General features: G+C 40.0%; 2 protein-coding genes across 3 annotated transcripts in view; both read right to left on the bottom strand.

The window, feature by feature from the left end:
• Positions 1-6,718, bottom strand: part of LOC140163035 (protein eyes shut homolog) — an 83,329-nt gene extending 76,611 nt beyond the window's left edge. For both annotated transcript variants that reach the window (XM_072186377.1, XM_072186376.1), the window contains exons 1-6: positions 5,526-6,718; positions 4,065-4,356; positions 3,296-3,503; positions 2,058-2,176; positions 1,123-1,307; positions 77-250 (exon numbers count right to left, since the gene is read on the bottom strand). In XM_072186377.1, coding sequence (XP_072042478.1) covers positions 77-250; positions 1,123-1,307; positions 2,058-2,176; positions 3,296-3,503; positions 4,065-4,356; positions 5,526-6,654 — 2,107 coding nt within the window. In that variant the 5' untranslated portion in view covers positions 6,655-6,718. The remainder of the gene's footprint in view (positions 1-76; positions 251-1,122; positions 1,308-2,057; positions 2,177-3,295; positions 3,504-4,064; positions 4,357-5,525) is intronic.
• The window catches only part of LOC140161981 (uncharacterized), a gene marked incomplete at its 3' end in the record, with an annotated part of 39,169 nt that continues 28,122 nt past the window's right edge, over positions 6,679-17,725 (bottom strand). The window contains exons 20-24 of the mRNA XM_072185273.1: positions 16,278-16,452; positions 15,120-15,286; positions 14,201-14,425; positions 12,471-13,319; positions 6,679-8,459 (exon numbers count right to left, since the gene is read on the bottom strand). Of these exons, the coding sequence (XP_072041374.1) occupies positions 6,679-8,459; positions 12,471-13,319; positions 14,201-14,425; positions 15,120-15,286; positions 16,278-16,452 (3,197 nt within the window). The remainder of the gene's footprint in view (positions 8,460-12,470; positions 13,320-14,200; positions 14,426-15,119; positions 15,287-16,277; positions 16,453-17,725) is intronic.

The raw sequence follows: 17,725 nt of genomic DNA, 5'->3' as shown, positions 1-17,725 counted from the left end.
ATCAATCAATCAATCAATCAATCAATCAATCAATCAATCAATCAATCAATCAATCAATCAATCAATCAAGTCTTACCTCTTTGTCCTGAATACAGCAGTAGGTTATTTGTGATGGCATGATTAACATTTTCCAAGGTGAACTTTAACCTTAGATGCAACATAAAATCCCAGTTGAGCACTCTTGCATAACGTATGTACGACATATAGCCATACTGGATCCCGGAGTACAGAGGCTTGGGGATCTCAATAGCTGGTGAAAAAAAGATACATATTGCGAATAAATTAAAGTTTAACCACTCAAGAAACTTTATGCAATTTGATTAGTTCCTGGCTATGTCATACAGGACAATACATATAGCATGGGTGCAACACATAAGTTGATCTGATGTTTTTTAAAAGTAAGGACTGAATTTACATATATTTTAAGTTTAATTTAGCCCAATAATGTGAGTTATTCGTTTCATTTCACAATAAAAATTTTTTAGAAATTTTCTTGCTATTTGTTACTCATTTTTCTGATGTTTTAATGTCAATATACAAGTGTCTACCCTGGTAAAGATGCAAACAAGATTTAAGATAAATAGCGCTATCAGTGTTCAACTTTGCTTAAAAATAAATACAGTTCTATATGCCATCAGACAACTGTGTGTCCAAGGCATGCACATACCTTTTGGAGGTGCTTAATGGACAATATTCCTATTCCTCCCCATTTCAGCCCTGGGTAGAGAGAGGCAAGTGAGGTAAAGCGCCTTGCCCACAATGCACAACATGATATGGCACTCCCATGGCTCTACCTCGCAACCCTCCGATTACAAGTTAGAGCCTGTACCCCTGTGCCACCGTCCCCTGTGATCAATTCTATAAGTTCAGAAAATAATAAGCTTTCTCACTTAACCCTATGAGAACTACCTGCCTATTGGTCAAAATAAAGTTTTCATTATCAATTGGACCAATCAGCAACATTGTTAGAATAATTTCACCACCCAAAAAAATTAGGGTGAATTATTTGCAAAGCGCCATTCTGATTGGTGATTAAAGTGAAGATATCACATAATTGACCAATCAGAGGCAATGTAAAATCGGCAGGTAGTGCTCAGGGGGTTAACTCTCAACTATACTTACTTTCATTGCATATCAAGCCAGCAGTTCCATATGGGCATAGACAAGCAAAGCTAAACTGCTCCGGTACTGAAATGCAGGTAGCACCTCTGTGACATGGGTTGCCCTCACAAAGGTTGATAGGTCGTTCACAGAGGTCACCTCCGAGGTGTTTGGGACATTCACACAGCCATTCATCATCAGAAGTTCTGCAAATAGATGTATAAATACAAAAGACAAAGTATTCAATTGCAGTTTTACCAAATTTCCATTTAACCTGGGTGAATCATTCAGATGTTACCCCAAATGGAAGTGGCTGTGAGGTCTTTGTCATCCACGGCAATTGGTAGTAATGACCCTCGGTGCCTGCTCTCCCACAATTCTTACTCACATACACCCATACCCCTCCAACTGCACTTAACAAGGTACAGGTGCATTTACCCTCAATTCCCCTTACAAGCAGTACTGGATATGCCCTAAGTTGATGCTTTGAGTTTACAATGTAAATGTTTGATTCTTTCAGAAAAATAAAAAATCCCAGCAAAAACAACTTGATATGTAAACATACACATGATTAAAATGGTGAACCAAATCTAAATACCCTTTAAAGTGGACATATCCCGCTGGTACTAAGCCCTTGATATGACTCATGATTAGTGATGTTACATTATTTCATCACAAACACTACAGTAGATAGCAGAAAGCAATGGCATTCTCCTGAGGAATCCCTCATTCAATGGGAGCTAACACACTGTGGCTACAGTAAGCTGCAGCTTTGCACTGGTAAATAGGTTTGGGCCCTTAAGGAGTAAGGTGGTGATGTTTCATAGCTTTTCATGATGCGATTCACTCAGCCAATCACAACCCCACTCCTGTGTTTACGCTTGTACGCGCCAAAAGGTAAATGAACGCCGTTCTTCCCTACAAGCAAGTGTAATTAATCAAACAAATATACTTACACAGTACAGTTTCCCCCATTGCGGCATGGATCATACAAGCAGGGATTAGCAACTTCGCATTCTGCAATATTCCTCCCATCTTCAGCATCATCAAACACAACATACTCATTGTGGTTAACCTGTAAAGTACATAGTATAAGGAATTTGAAAACCAAGGTGTTATCCTGACGGGAACTGGCTGCAAGGTCTTTGTCATCCACTGCATCTACTTTGCAATTGAAATGGAGTAATGGAGTGTAGATAGCAGCTAACAGGTTGGGCTATTCCAGTTGAAATCCATACACCCCTGAACATGAACATAATCTTCTACACAGGGAGTGTGAATTTCAAATGGGGTCACCTGATTGGGCGATTCCCATTTGAAATCTACATCCCCTGTGTAGGAGATTGAGGTCATGTCTTCCACAGAGGGTACATGGGTTTCAATTGGAATAGCACATTATTACTGAGAGCAGCACCATATCATTCCATCCATTTAAATACAATTCATGGACCTGCAGCTAAGAGAGTGCACACTCTAGTTGTACCACAATATACCTTTACAGCCAGGATCTATGCCATGAGTCTCATATGAGAATAATAGCAGCAAGTTCTTTGTCCAAGACACTTGTAATTAAAGTTGACCAAAGTAGATGGTTAACACACGCAGCTATATGGTGCGTCTTTAAAACGTGTGCCTAGAAACCAATGCTTAAGAAAATAATTAGGATTAGACCTGAAATTTGACATTTTTTGGCAAACCCTGCCTACCAAAGCTCGCTTATTACAAGCTGTGGACTGGTAACATAAAAAGTGGAATTAGTGGTGTTATGCCCTCTTAAATCTCACTGCAACTCATTTAATCAAATAATACTGACTTTCAATATTTGCTACACACATATATTAAGGCCATATCTTCCACAGGGAGTATAAAAATAAAATAAATGTAGATATTTATATAGCGATTTATGCCGTAAACAGCCTCCACCCCACATTTGCAGCCGAACCATTTGCGCGCATGGTTCATCAGTACGATGACTGTGACTACCCCTAACAGCTTCCCATTGCACCTGAGTGGGGTGAGGCAAGCGAGGCAAAGCGCCTTGCCCAAGGGCGCAACACCATGGTGGGATAGGGACTCGAACCCACGCACGTCGAGCAGGCTCTAAGATTATGAGTCCAAGGCCGTAACCACTGAGCCACCGTGTCCTCAAGGGTATATGGATTTCAAATGGAATAGCCCAGTTTGTGCCACTCACCTGAAGGTGTCTAATGCAGCCAACAAAACCCACTACTTGCGTCGCCATAGCAATAGGGCTCTGTCCTAGAGGAAGTCCACCAAGATAGAGTGGTCCAAGCGGTGAGGGCGCTATGAACGATAGGTGTGGGGCCGATGTGAAGGTTTGGCCACCAATGGTAAGGGTTGCAGAGCAATCAAGAGAGCTGAAATCAACTGGTCTGTTTTGTCTGTAACATCATTAACAACAAAGAAAAAAAAGAAATAATTGTATCAATATGAGTGGCAGGGAAGAAAGATATCATAGATTTTGACTCAATGGATGTAGTATTTTGTCCGACCACTTTGCTGGCTAATAAATGTGGATCATTATCTTTAAACTTTCTTAGAATGGCCAAAATGGAGTTACGTCTTTGTGTCACCGACCCCTCGATATAATTACATAACTATAGTGATAGTTTGGAATCACAACTATCAGAGCAGGGCAGCACAATGAATGGACTGTTCTGCAGGAATTCTAATACCATTTTTGGAATTCACTCCACCCTACAACATAAATTATAACCAGCAAGAATTGTAAAATGTACCGTAGTAATTCCCAGGCAGCTAGTTGATTTTAGAACAAAATTGAACAATATTATATGGCTATCTGGCTAACAATGTACTGACCAACTTATATTGACCTTTGACACTAAACAGGAGAGCACTGACGACTGTATTCTCTCCTGGTGTAGTAAAATATACACAAAAATATGAGAAACTACAGAAAAAAATCCAAAATATACACTTACATAACTAATATAGTAATTAGTTCATCAGTGTTGACCCGTAATGTTGACCTCACTCTAAATACATCTCCAAGGCCACAGGAAAACTCGTACACCACAAATCCGTCGTCCAAAAACAGATGCAAGAAATCACTGACAGGATTGGATGGATTGCTGACAGAGTACGCCAGAGTGCCATCCGTAGAGGGCGTCTTGACTGACAGGTATAACCGATTGGTGGTGGATTGGCTGAAATCAACAGCTTGGTGGGTCAGGTATGAGTTGCCGTTGAATGCTGGGAAGGACACCGCCAGTTCTGTAACGTAAAGAATAATGTTGGACAAGATTTTAAATTTTTGAGGATAGAATATCAATTTAAGAAATTTTAGATGATTGAAGTTAGCAAGTTGGCCTTGGACAATTTAATTTGTTTTTTTATTTTTAATTTATAAAATTATATTTTTTTTTTTCAAAAAAAAGTCAAACAATTGTTTATTTTAGGCCTTAGGTGTTAGGTCAATTAGTGATGTGTCAAAATGACCCTAAAATGCCCATTCAGTGATTCCAGCACAAGTGTAAAAACAAATCTAATTGTTTAGAAAATGTTTAGAAGTCAAGGATAAGTCATTCAAATTGTCATTTGGTGTTTTTGAAATGAAAAATCTGGCAAAAAACAAAGAAAATGGCAGTATTGACGGAGTTGAAGCCCCATTCATACATGTAGCTAATTTTACTGTCAGTATATAAATTAGAGATTCATTCATGTGTATGCCTCTATTTTGTGTTAAATACACAGCTTTTGTCCAGACCACTAACAGGCAACGTTAGCACATTTATGACAATGACAAAGGTACCAAAATCTGAATTTTGATGATTTTTACGATTGTCCGGATGAGCAAACCACTGAATGGGCCTTTAAATTATCAAGGTGATTTCAATATTACTCAAAGCATGAAAAACTATTATCAATTAAGTTCTTTTGCTGGATGGATTGAGTGCCTCGGGCAGGGGTTCTCAACTAAATTCCTTCATGTAGAAAGTGCCACTTTCAAATGCAGAAAATTCTGAAGTACCACTATCCATGAGAGCACAGGGGAGTGGAGCGACTAACGGGTGGGGTCCAGGGGCTTGACTTAAACTTGTATCATATGTTGTGAAAGCTTACTATATGTGCCATTCGGGATGCGTCAAAGTGCCACAAGTGATGCACAAGACACCAGTTGAGAACCACTGGCCTCAAGCCTGCCCCGTTCCCCCTTTTGGTGAATTCTTAACCCCCTGACCATTACCTGCTGATCGAACATGATATCTTCACTTTAATTACCAATCAGAATGGAGCTTTGCAAATAATTCAACCCATTTTTTTTTGCGTGGTGAAATTATTCTAACAATGTTGCTGATTGGGCCAATTGATAATGAAAACTTCTTTTTGGCCAATCGGCAGGTAGTTCTCATGGGGTTAAAAAGAAAGAATCAGTTTCTTACCTTTCTGACAGAATCTTCCTGTAAAGTTCCACAAACAGTCACACTCAGCCATCACCACACCCTCGCTTGATGTTGTGTCCATGCACGTACCGCCATTTTGACACAGACCATCACGGCATGTAGGGGGCGCTGTTGGCTTTGTTGCCGTAGGTTGCGTAGTTGTAAACTGAGTAGTGGGAAGTTGTGAGACAGTTGGAGGAACCATACTGGCACTTGGTGTAATGGTTGGTAATATACTTTGGGTTGAGCTAGGCGATGCACGGACAAAGGTACTTTGACCCAAAGATGAGAGTGGTAGTCGAGATGTCATGACATCTGTGGGTGATATGGAAACAACCCGAGATGACATCTGTGGCATCAATGATGGTGTTGGCGATAAAGATGGGGTTAATGCAGCAGATGATATCATTGGAATATCAGATGGCTGTAAAGATCTCAGTATCGATGTCACTGGGAAGCTAGATGGACCAAGAGAGCTTGGTGTTGATGACAATGGAATTCCAGATGGCTCCAAAGTCTTTGTTGTTGATATCATTGGAATGCCAGAAGGTTGTAAAGATCTCAGTATCGATGTCACTGGAAGATCAGAAGGTTTAAGAGAGCTTGGTATCGATGACATTAGAACTCCTGATGGTTGCAGAGACCTTGCAATTGATGTCATCACAATTTCAGATGGTTCCAAAGATTTTTGGGATGCTGTCACAGGAAGGCCAGATGGCACTAGAGACTTCTCTATTGATGTTGTGATAAAGTCAGAAGCTGCAGATCCCACTGGTGATGACATCACCACTTGTGTGCTTGTTAAAGTTGGTACTGTGGTAAAACTTGCGTCCAGTGAAACCACATGAGAAGTTGCAAAGACATCACTTCTTTCAACTATACTGGATGCCAGGTTTGTTGATTCTATGATAACATCAGATGAAGCTCTCTTGCTAGTGCTGGATGAAACAAGACTGACAACATCGGTGACTGCTTTGGTCTGATCTGCCACTGTACTTGGTAACAAAGTGAACATTGAAGGCCCGACTGTTGGTAGTTCAGCTGTTACAGATGACATCAAAACATTTGATCCAGAAGCAAGTTCTGATGACATTGGTGGTGTAAATGATGTCTCAGACGGCAAGACCATTGCAGATGTTGAAGCAATAATTGAAGGACTCAATGAGGGTTGAATTGTTGTCAAGGTGTAGCCTGTTGATTGCAATATTAGTGAAGAAGTTGGCAAGATTGGAGTTGTCTGTGGGACCTCTTTTGTACTATAAGGAACTGGAGTAGTACTTGGATAAATGTCAGAGTATGAAAGTGATTCAAGACCTCCTGTCGACTGTGATACATGAGAAGCAGGTCTTGATATAATAGTTGTCATAGGTAGTATCTCAGTGCTTGGAACCAACATTGTTGTTGGTAATATTGTACTGGCAACGACACCTGTTGGCTTGGCGCTGAAAGTTGGAAGTGATTGAAGATCTGTTGATTGTGGCATCTGAGAAGCAGATGGGGAAATGTGCATTGCTGATGATAGTTGAGTTCCAAAAACACCTGACGGGTTAACGCTGAAAGTTGGAAGTGATTGAAACTCCTCAGTTGATGGTAACATTTGAGAAGCAGTTGGTAAACTTTGCATTGTGTTTGGTGGCTCTATTGTACTTAGAACCAAAGTAGGTGTTGGTGATATAGTACTTGGCATAATACTTGTTGGATAAATAGGTGTGGTTGAAAATGGCTGTAGGTCCCCTGATGATGCTGAAATTTGAGATGGAGAAATTTGAGTTGTTTTTGGTAACCTCTCTGTGATTGGTATACTGACAGTTGATGATAATACCTCGCTCACCACAACGCTTGCTGTAGGAGAAATGTCCGCAGATGAAAATATATCAGATCTTGTTGAGTATGGTTTGGTTAGGGTAGGAATGATTGAGGATTGGGGTAGGATTTGTGCTGTTGAGTCTACTGCTTGTGATGATTGCAGAACATCTGAAGATATGGGTAGTTCTCTAGAACTTTGTGGTATAACATCTCTTGTGGTTGGCAAAATGGATGTAAAAGGCACTTGTTTGGAACTTTGTAAGACAGTTTTCACGTCTGTTGAAATTGATACTATTTCAGTCGAAGGTGGAACTATTTCAGTCGAAGGTGGAACTATTTCAGTCGAAGGTGGAACTATTTCAGTCAAAGGTGGTACTATTTCAGTAGAAGAAGACACTTTTGAAGCGGTTGCACTGATGATAGTGCTGATATCTTGAACTTGAGTTCTAGATAACAAATCTGTAGGTGGGAATGGACTTGATATTGCTGGCAAGTCTTCGGTTGAAAAAGGCACCCTTGTTGGTGTTGGCTGAATCTGCTGAGTAGATACAGGGACTATGGTAGGTTCTGGCTGAAGCACTGTGGTGAAGAGGACCTCAGTAGCAGATCTTCCACCTTCTGATGGCATCAGTGGAGTTCCACTTAAAGGAATAGATGAAGTTGGTAAAGATGAAGATAACCCAGTTGGAGCAGTGGTATAAAATTGACCTGATGAAGTAACCGGTAGCTGTGACTGCACGGATGATGCAGCTGATGTTGCTGGTATACTGGGAGAAGGAGTACCATGGGTAGACAATTCTGGTAGGGACATACTAGATGATGGTGTCAAACTAGTGGTGTGATCAAGAGTTGACGATGACAGTCTGTTGGATGCCAGTGGTGATGGTTGTAAAGCTGATGTAGGCATCGTAGGTGTGCTAGGAAATATTGCTGCACCTGAAGATGTTGGCATCATCGGTGTGGTAGGAAACATTGCCCCACCTGAAGATGTTGGCATCATCGGTGTGCTAGGAAACAATGCCCCACCTGAAGATGTTGGCATCATTGGTGTGCTAGGAAATATCATTTCTGCTGATGTTCTTGGAAAAATGTCAGATTGGGATGGTGTTGGCTGGATTGGTATTGTATCTGGAAAACAGAAAAAAGGCAATTTGAAGTAAATATGCCAATAATTAGTCTAGTTTGCAGATCATTCATTGTTAATAAATAGGGCATAAAAATAGACCAAATATGAAACTGAATCAACTACAATAACAACAACAACAACAACAACAACAACAACAACAACAAAAGAAGAAGAACAACAACAACAACAACAAAAGAAGAAGAACAACAACAACAACAGAAACCCAAACAGAAACTATTCCTCATTGGTCCTCCCCCCCCCCCCATATTGAGATGTCCATGCCCTTACTGACCTTACCTTTTGCAGTCTGCTACCTAATTTCTCTATACTTCACTGTGTTTACCCATACCCAGTGACCTCATTTTATGGCCCTCTTTTTGCAGTCTTCTACCCAATAGCCCCAGTTTTTCAGGTTTTGTACAGAATGACCCCATTTTATTTCAAAAATTAGATTTTAACTAAAAGGCCCTTTTTCTGGTATACCTGGCACCTGTATATGGACATGCCCCAGGTTACAGTTAGGATACAGATTTGGTCAAGGTTATAGTACAAAGATTACATCTAAAGGTACATAGAGAAGAATTATTCAAAATGTGATAACCTTACCCAACATGCTACTTGAAACCGCCACCATAGGAGTTGACATCATAGTGTCACTAATCATCAATGTGTTACTACGTGCTATGGTTGGTGTTAGTAGTGATGTGCTAGAGATGAATTCTGTGATGGAGGCTATGACTGATACAATTTGGGTGATTGTGGTGAATGCTGTAGTCTCTATTGCAGTCTCAAAATTTGATGATGTAAAATGAGAAGGGATTTCAGGGATGGGAGGTGTTTGATGTGTGCTACTGGGGCCAAAGTCTGTGATGGAGGTTAGGGTTGGCATGGTTGTGGTTAATTCTGTAGGCTTTATCACAGTCTGGAAATCTGATGTTGCAAAACTATGACTTATCACAGCAGTTGTGGTTATGAATGAAGTTTCTAAAATAAAATGGGGCAGTGAAGAATCTATCGTGGATTCTACATGTACACGAGATTCTGTCGGCATACTGCTTGGTAAAAATGAAGGTTGAACTGAATCAGTAAATAGCTTCAAAGTTACAGTTTCAAATGCTGGTATGCTTGACGAGGTCTGGCCATGAACACTAGTCATTGCTGCAGACGTTTTAGGTTCATCCATGATAGATTCAGTAGCAAACAAACTAGTTGTCATGGTGATATGTTGCATGCTGGGATACATCATGGTAACAGATTGCATGCTGGGATCAATTGGTGAACGAAGCAGACTTGAATGCACGGTGGTAGTTAAATGAAGATTTGGGACTGCGGAAGTTATCACAGCAGTTGTGATTATGAATGAAGTTTCCAAGCTCAAATAAGGCAATGAAGAGTCTATAGTTGGTTCTTGGAGAGATTCTGTTAATGTCACACTCCTTGGTAAAACTGAGGGTTGAATTGAGTCAGTTTTTGTAAATGGCTGTAAAGATACAGTTTTAGATGTTGTCCTACTTGAGGTCTGGATACTAGGATTATATATACTTGTTGCAGAAAATACTGATGTTTCAGATTCAACCATGATAGATTCAGTAGCTAACAAACTAGTTGTCATGGTGATATGCTGCATGCTGGGATACATCATGGTAACATATTGCATGCTGGGATCAATTGGTGAACGAAGCAGACTTGGATGCATGGCAGTAGTGAAATGAACATTAGGTAAGCCTGAAGTAGATATGCTTGCTCTTGCAGATGAAGGCTCTAAAATGGCAGATTCTGTAACTAATAGAGTTGTTGTTATGGTATCAAGCTGCATGCTGGGATATGACAGTGTAACAAACTGCATGCTGGGATATGTCATAGTAGCAGATTGCATGGTGGGATATGTCATAGTAGCAGATTGCATGCTGGGATATGTCATAGTAGCAGATTGCATGCTGGGATATGTCATAGTAGCAGATTGCATGCTGGGATATGTCACAGTAGCAGATTGCATGCTGGGATATGTCATAGTAACAGATTGCATGCTGGTATGTAATGAACTTGTTTGCAATGAAAGTGAACTGGGTGAATGTGTTTGCATTTGCGTAGGGCCAATATCAGACACAGAAAATATGGTCGAAAACAGTGTATCACTTGCAGGGATGCTGCTGACATGGGTTGTATATTCTATCATACTGGTGACAACATCTGATGATATGACAGTAACCTCTAACATGCTTGGCATGATGACCTTTGATGGTTTGACCTCTGACATGCTTGGCATGATGATTTTTGATATAGGCTTGACCTCTGACATGCTTGGTGTCAAATCCAATGTAAGGGACTGCACCGGGGTAGATGAAATGTCAGACCTAAGTAATGTTGTAGTATGTTGGGGACCACTTGCTGTCACAGCATCAGTCAAGTAACTTGAATATTCTACAATGCTGGAGACAACCTCTGTTGAAATGACCTCTGACATACTTGGTGTGATAAGTCTGCTGGTTGGTGCCGATGTAATTTCTGATGCAGATGACATGATTATGGCATCACTTGCGATGGATGTTTTACTCATTTCGATATCTGATTCACTAGGGCTAACCAGTGACATGCTATGGAACGGAATGACCTCTGACATGGTATAAATGACCTCTGACACGCTGACATCAAAACTGCTGGTTACACTCTGGGTCATGCTGTATAGTCCATCAGTCATGCTGGAACTAGCAAGAAGCAGGTTTGAAGTAGTATCCAATATCAAACTTGAAATGACTTCTGACATGGTGTATGTGACCGTTGACATGCTATATGTGACATCTGAACTATGGGCAATCTGTGTCATGCTATATGGACCATCGGTCATGCTGGGAGCTATTACAGTCATGCTTGCCATCATGCTGGGAAACATTGCAGTGAACATGCTAGTACTGACCATTGTATAATCCATTGTACTGACTTGTGTACCCACCACCAAAGTTGCTGAGGGATTGTCAAGGGTTGTGATGAGGGTTGTGACCAGGGGTGGTGTGGTTAGTATACTATGAGAAAGTGCTGAAGTAAAAGATGAAGAAGAAACAAACAGTGGGTGGTTACGACAAGAATGTTATCGGTGAAATGTGAGATGGTTTAGTCTATGATATAGCTTTTAACAATGATTAAGTAAACTATTATTATGGGTTTCAACTGGTTTCCAGACCTGCCAACCTACCGAAGTCAGACTGAGGGACATTGAGACCAAAACCTTGTACATGTACACAAACCACCTACCGACAAATTTAAAGACTTTTGGTGTGCAATACTTTCAGAATTCAGGGAAGGTTTTGCAGGTCTGAATTTATCACAATAGACTAAAGAGAATGCTATAGCAAATTTTAAAGAGACATTTTCTGCTGTTCTTACATTTAATTTTGCAATCACAGAAATTTTCAGAAAACAGAACTGTCCCTCATTTTCACTTTGGTAAACCCCAAATGAGGGACAGTTGGCAGGTCTGGAACCGTTTCCCCTGTTAAACTTGATTTTTAAATTATTTTTAAACCCATATTTCCCCTGTACCTTTATCTTCCACAACTGGAGTGAGTATTCCAAATGGAATTTACCCAATTATATATTCCATTAGAAACCCATACTCCCTCTGTGGAAGACTTAAGCTTTCACACGGGCAGTGTTTGTCTCAAATGAAAATGCCCTCTCAATATTTCTGTTAGCAAACAAGATGATAGGAGTTATCAGTATTTTGGATTAACACTACAGACCATTTTACTAAACTTTACAAAGCTTCGTAAGTCTTGAAATCGCTCATAACTTATGACAAGTCAGTTCAAATTCCACTAAACTAAACAGGGATTTACCACAGGGACCTTCGTTAAATTACATCTGGTATTGGGTATTTGTAACTTTACGAACGGTTACTAGAGTAAGAAAGGGTTAAAAGTTTAGTGAAATGGACCCTGGTGTAATAAAGAGGCAACAGATTACGTGATGAAGAAATGTGTTAATTTACGACAACAGCAACACTTGAATTACAATACCTGTACTTTGTAGCTGACTGGATGGTGATATCAACGGTGTACGCTGAGGAGCAAAACTAGTCATAGGCCTGGTTGGCTCAAGTACACTTGGTGACAAAACTGTTGTCATGGCAATTCTTGTTGTCGAAGACGCAGGCAAGGCTGTGATAACATCACTTATTGATATATGTTCTGTGCTTGGTTGTACAGATGGCGGGAAACTTCTGCTTTCTGGTACACTTGCAGGTGTACTCGAGGATATCGGGAGTGCTTGCTCACAGTTCCTGCCACCAAAATTATCTGGACATTGACAAACATAAGCACCTGCATTACTAATCGTACAAATTCCTCCGTTCAAACATGGTGCAGATGAACACGGATTAGCTAACTCACATCGGGGGCCAACAAAACCAATTTGACACCGACACAAATAACCGTTCCCATTATTAACACACGTAGCTCCGTTAAAACATGGGTTACTCAAACACGGCTCAGGAATCTCGCAACGATCCCCTCTGTAGCCTGTTGGACACCGGCAGAAGTAGCCATTTTGTCGATCAACACAAGTAGCACCGTTCAGACAAGGCTCACTTGTGCACTCATCTACACTTGTGCCACAGTCAGGCCCAATGAATCCAGCTGGACATACGCACAAGTAGCCATTACGTTGATCGACACAAGTGCCTCCGTTGTCGCAAGGACGTGATTGGCACCCATCCAGGTCAATCTGACAGAGGTCACCAGTAAAGCCCTGAGGGCAGAAACAGCGATAACCTAGACCGGGTTGTTGTTCAACGCATATTCCGCCATTCTGACATGGGCTTGAATTACATTCATTTATATCCTGATCACATCTGTCACCAGTCCAGCCTGGAAGAGCAAAGACAAAATGCTATATTAAACATAGGGCCTACATGTACATCATCAAAAACGACAAGACATTTTGCAGTTTTGACGCAAAGGCTGGCCACAATGCCTCCACCTTTAAGCACATCATTTCAACAGGGTCAAACTTACTAATAGAAATTCTTTTTATTTAAATTTTAAAAAAGTGTCATTACGAGTGCTGCAATAGAGCTGCATGGAGAGTAACAGAAAGGACCCTGGGGGAGCTCCTCTGGGGTAGTGACACTTTCAAAAAATTTAAGGAGGGCCATATGCTTTATTCCACAAGGTTTCACTATCATACACCTTACCAGTTCTGAGAAATCAAACTTGAACCAGGTGGTGGCCGCATTGCATTCTCTAAATTCAGTAAATTTTCATCGTCAACCGTGTAATTGAATGGGATTATTATGAAATTTTAAAACGCTTGAAATATCACAAACAAATAGGCCTATGTTGAAAAATAATATAAATACAAGCTAAAACCGTTGGGTTCGATAATGAACCCCACAAAACTAACCGACTATATTGGAAAATGCCATACGGCCGGGCGGTTTCACAAGTTGCCGGCTCGATCATGTCATCCGCCGCCTGACTTGAACCTGACAAATAAATTGTTACAGTTGGTTCATATCTGGGTAAAAAGAGCGATTGTTGGCTCTACATTTGCCTGTCCTGTAAAAATGCCCCGGTCGGCTATCTACAGTGACACCCCCCCCTTCAGCAGCTCACTTGTGCCTGGAAAAAGTTTCGTCAGCATTATCTATTAGTTTTCAGCTGTTAATGTCTAGACATGCTTGACATAATTTAAAAAAATCCACCCAAGCAGCTTTGTCCATAAACACACAGCAGATTTTTTGACTCACCATCAGCACAGGTACAATTGTAAAAGTTAACCAAGTCATGGCAAGTTGCACCATTAACACAAGGGTCTGAAGCACACTCATCTATATCAAATGTACACATTGGTCCTTCATATCCTGAAGCACACTGACATGTGTAACTGTCACCTGGCCCATCTAGACATGTTGCACCATTGTAACACAGTGTGGTATTGGTGCACACATCCATATCTATCTCGCAATTGACTCCTGTGAATAAAGAATTAAAATGTTAGTTTTCACTGATCACATATGTCCCCTTTTAATTTTGAGCCAACAAATGAAATTGCTATTTCTTTCCAGTGCCTATAACTTTAATTATAGTCAATGCGTGAATTAGCTCGCCGATCGTTATTTAGCGGAGCTTTACGCAGCTGAGATGTACAAATAAGATGTATCATAAAGACAAATTACTATATACGCACAGTTTATAAGTCAATGATTCGATGATACACTGCACATCAAATTACACATTATAGCTGTAAAACAGCAATAGAGCCCCCCCCCGAGTAGCATACTGGTATAAATTGAGAAAATTAAGCAGCTAGTTTCTTGTCAAGGGGAATTTCAAATTAGGATGATGTCCTATCAACTGCGCTAACTTGACTGTCATAAAGTATGTACTTTGAATAATAAAGTGTCTGCATAAAACATGATATGGGCATGGCATGATTGATTGATTGTTCCCTGCAGTATGTACTATTCTAAAACTGTACACCCCCTATGAAAGACATGACATTAATCTCCCACACAGGGAGTGTAGATTTCAAATGGAGTCACCGATTAATTCATGTAACCCCATTTGAAATTCACATTCCATATGTGGAAGATTAAGGTCACATCTTGCCTGGGGTGTATGGATTTCAACTGGAATACCCCAACTGGACAGACAACTATAACATACCTGTAAATCCTGGTAAGCACACACAAGTATATCCGTTGACATAGTTGATGCACAACGCATCATTCTGACAGGGGGCACTGTTGCATTCGTCTATATCCTCTGTACAATTAAATCCCTGATATCCATCAAAACACTCGCAACGGTAGCCATTGATGAGATCAACACAGCTGTGACAGGATAAAAATTAAAAACATATAATGTTTGTTGTTCTGTTCGTAGGGCACAAATAATAAGGTCTGTCTCCGAGACCAGTGTGCATAGGTATGTGACATTGGACTTGCCAGGCAATTCATTCCTTTATTCCCTACTACAATAGCTTTTATAATTAATGCTTATTTGCCATGGCATTTCAAATCAAGGTAACAATCCAATGTTCTGGACATTTTTGGGCAACCCTAGGTAAGACCTGTAGCATTCTGTTTTGATTTCGGGATGTCTGTACATTTCTGGGCACAAAACTCTAGAGATAATCCCTGTCTGTGCAAAGCCTAGGCAGACCTGGACAAAAACTATGTGTCTTTGGACATTGGCTGTTCCTATGTATTGTTTCTTCTTAGTCAGTGAGAGTGGTCTATTACGTAAACACATAATCTGATTGGACAATCGCATGATTTTGGGTGTCGTCTATTAGGCGGTAGATGACCCCACGTCATCATGAGTGTTGATAACGCGTAAAATGCTCGTAGAGGTGCGCGTATGTATCGCGTTGTATGCGTAGACGCAGTTTGCATTACTCGCAAGTGCTAGCAGTACGCGCAACAAAAGATGTGAAGCTGTAAACAAGTTTCGTTCATTTTAGAAAAAAGGAAATTTTTATAACGGTAACTTAATTTTTGCTTTAAAAAATAGTTTACAATTATTAAAATAATATTTAACTGACTAAGAATGAGAATAAACGATATGAATTTTTGTTTTTACAATACTCTATATGATAGACGACAGGCAGGTCCAATATTATATCGTAGTTGCGGCGGCATCCACTACTATAAATATTGGACCTGCCTGTTGTCTATCACAAGGTAGAGGATAGTCAAAATACAAATTCCTATCGTTTATTCTCTAAATTAGGTGCTTCTGCAAAAGCACACCTGTCGGAAGTTCAACAACCTTTTCAACCTGAAAGTGCACAAAACCTTGTTGCTTGCGACTGTAACCTACCTTCCATTGTGACAAGGAAAAGGCACACATTCATCAGTATTGATTTCACAATGTCTGCCTTCAAACCCTGGTGTACATATGCACTCATAGTCTGCGATAAGATCAACGCATGCTGCACCATTACGGCATGGATCGTAGAGGGCACATTCATCCATATCAGTCTGGCAGTTGACTCCTGAATAATTGGAAAATATTAAAAGCATTAAAAGAATATGGCTTAAGAATATTTTGATATTGTTTATGGAATACACAAAAGATACTGTACATGGAAGGAAAAGAAAAATGTTGATTTAAATTAAATTTGTATGCCAAATTTAACATCGATATTGCTCTCTAAATCATATGATTATTTGGCCTCATACCTCATGATATTCTTTTAGAATTAGTGTTATTATATTTGGGTAATGATCACATATAGATTACAACTAGGGTTACAGATGTACATGTATGGCAGAGATGCCAACATTAACATCCAGGAAATAGGAGCATTCAAACAAAAAAAAAAAGGAGGTTTTCAAAATTACATCTGTAAATAACCTTTTGATCTTTACCTTAAATAGGGAGCCTCCCTCTAAAATAGGGAGGGTTGGTATCTCTGGTATGGAGAACTCCCAATGATATAGATCTTTTTAAGAAAAGAAAAGTTTGCAGGTCACTGTTTACAAAGTACAAGGCAGATAATGTCAAATCCAGTGATGTGGAAACCCAGTTATGGCAAAAGAAATGTGGCTGGCCAAGCAAGCCCTATGTGGAACTTCTTTGTGATGACAATGAATAATAATTAAATGAGATATGGACCTGCATGCAGGAAAGTCAACCAAGTAGGTACTGTGAGTGAGTGAGGGTTACAGACAGTGTTCTTGTCCTCTTGTCCAAAAATCACTGGGGACAACCATATTGAGCTATGTACTTATCCCCTGGACAACCACTATATTTTACCTCTAAAATCATGATTGATAAAATATAAAACTTGAAATTAAATTTTTACTTTTGATTTCATGTATGATTGTAATTTGTATCCTTAAGCGAGATCTATAGACCACACTGCTAGCACATAGTATTATAATATGATGTGATGTCTACTTGTTCAGCATGTCCAGTTCTGAACCCCTTTCTGAACATTTTTAATTAACCAATTTCACCGAGTTACCCAATGGTGGCAGTGCTTTATCTGCATGATCACTGGTCAGAATGGCGAATTTTGAAGCTTGCACAGGTTTAGCAATTTGTGGCTATGGATTTTCCAGAACAAAAGACAACAAACAAATGTGACTTTTTGCACTCAAAAATATGGCACATTTTGGGGACAACCAAAATGTTTTGAGGACAAGCAGAATATAAGCTTTGGTTATCCTCGGGACAACCTCCATATTTTCCTTATTTCGAACACTGGTTACAGATAAACTATGGCTACAAGATTTCCATAAACTTTACAGTTTGGATTAGGC

This window comes from Amphiura filiformis, chromosome 10 (genome assembly GCF_039555335.1).
Source record: "Amphiura filiformis chromosome 10, Afil_fr2py, whole genome shotgun sequence".
In the NCBI taxonomy this organism is placed as follows: Eukaryota; Metazoa; Echinodermata; class Ophiuroidea; order Amphilepidida; family Amphiuridae; genus Amphiura; species Amphiura filiformis.
This window is presented reverse-complemented; position numbering and strand designations above follow the sequence as displayed.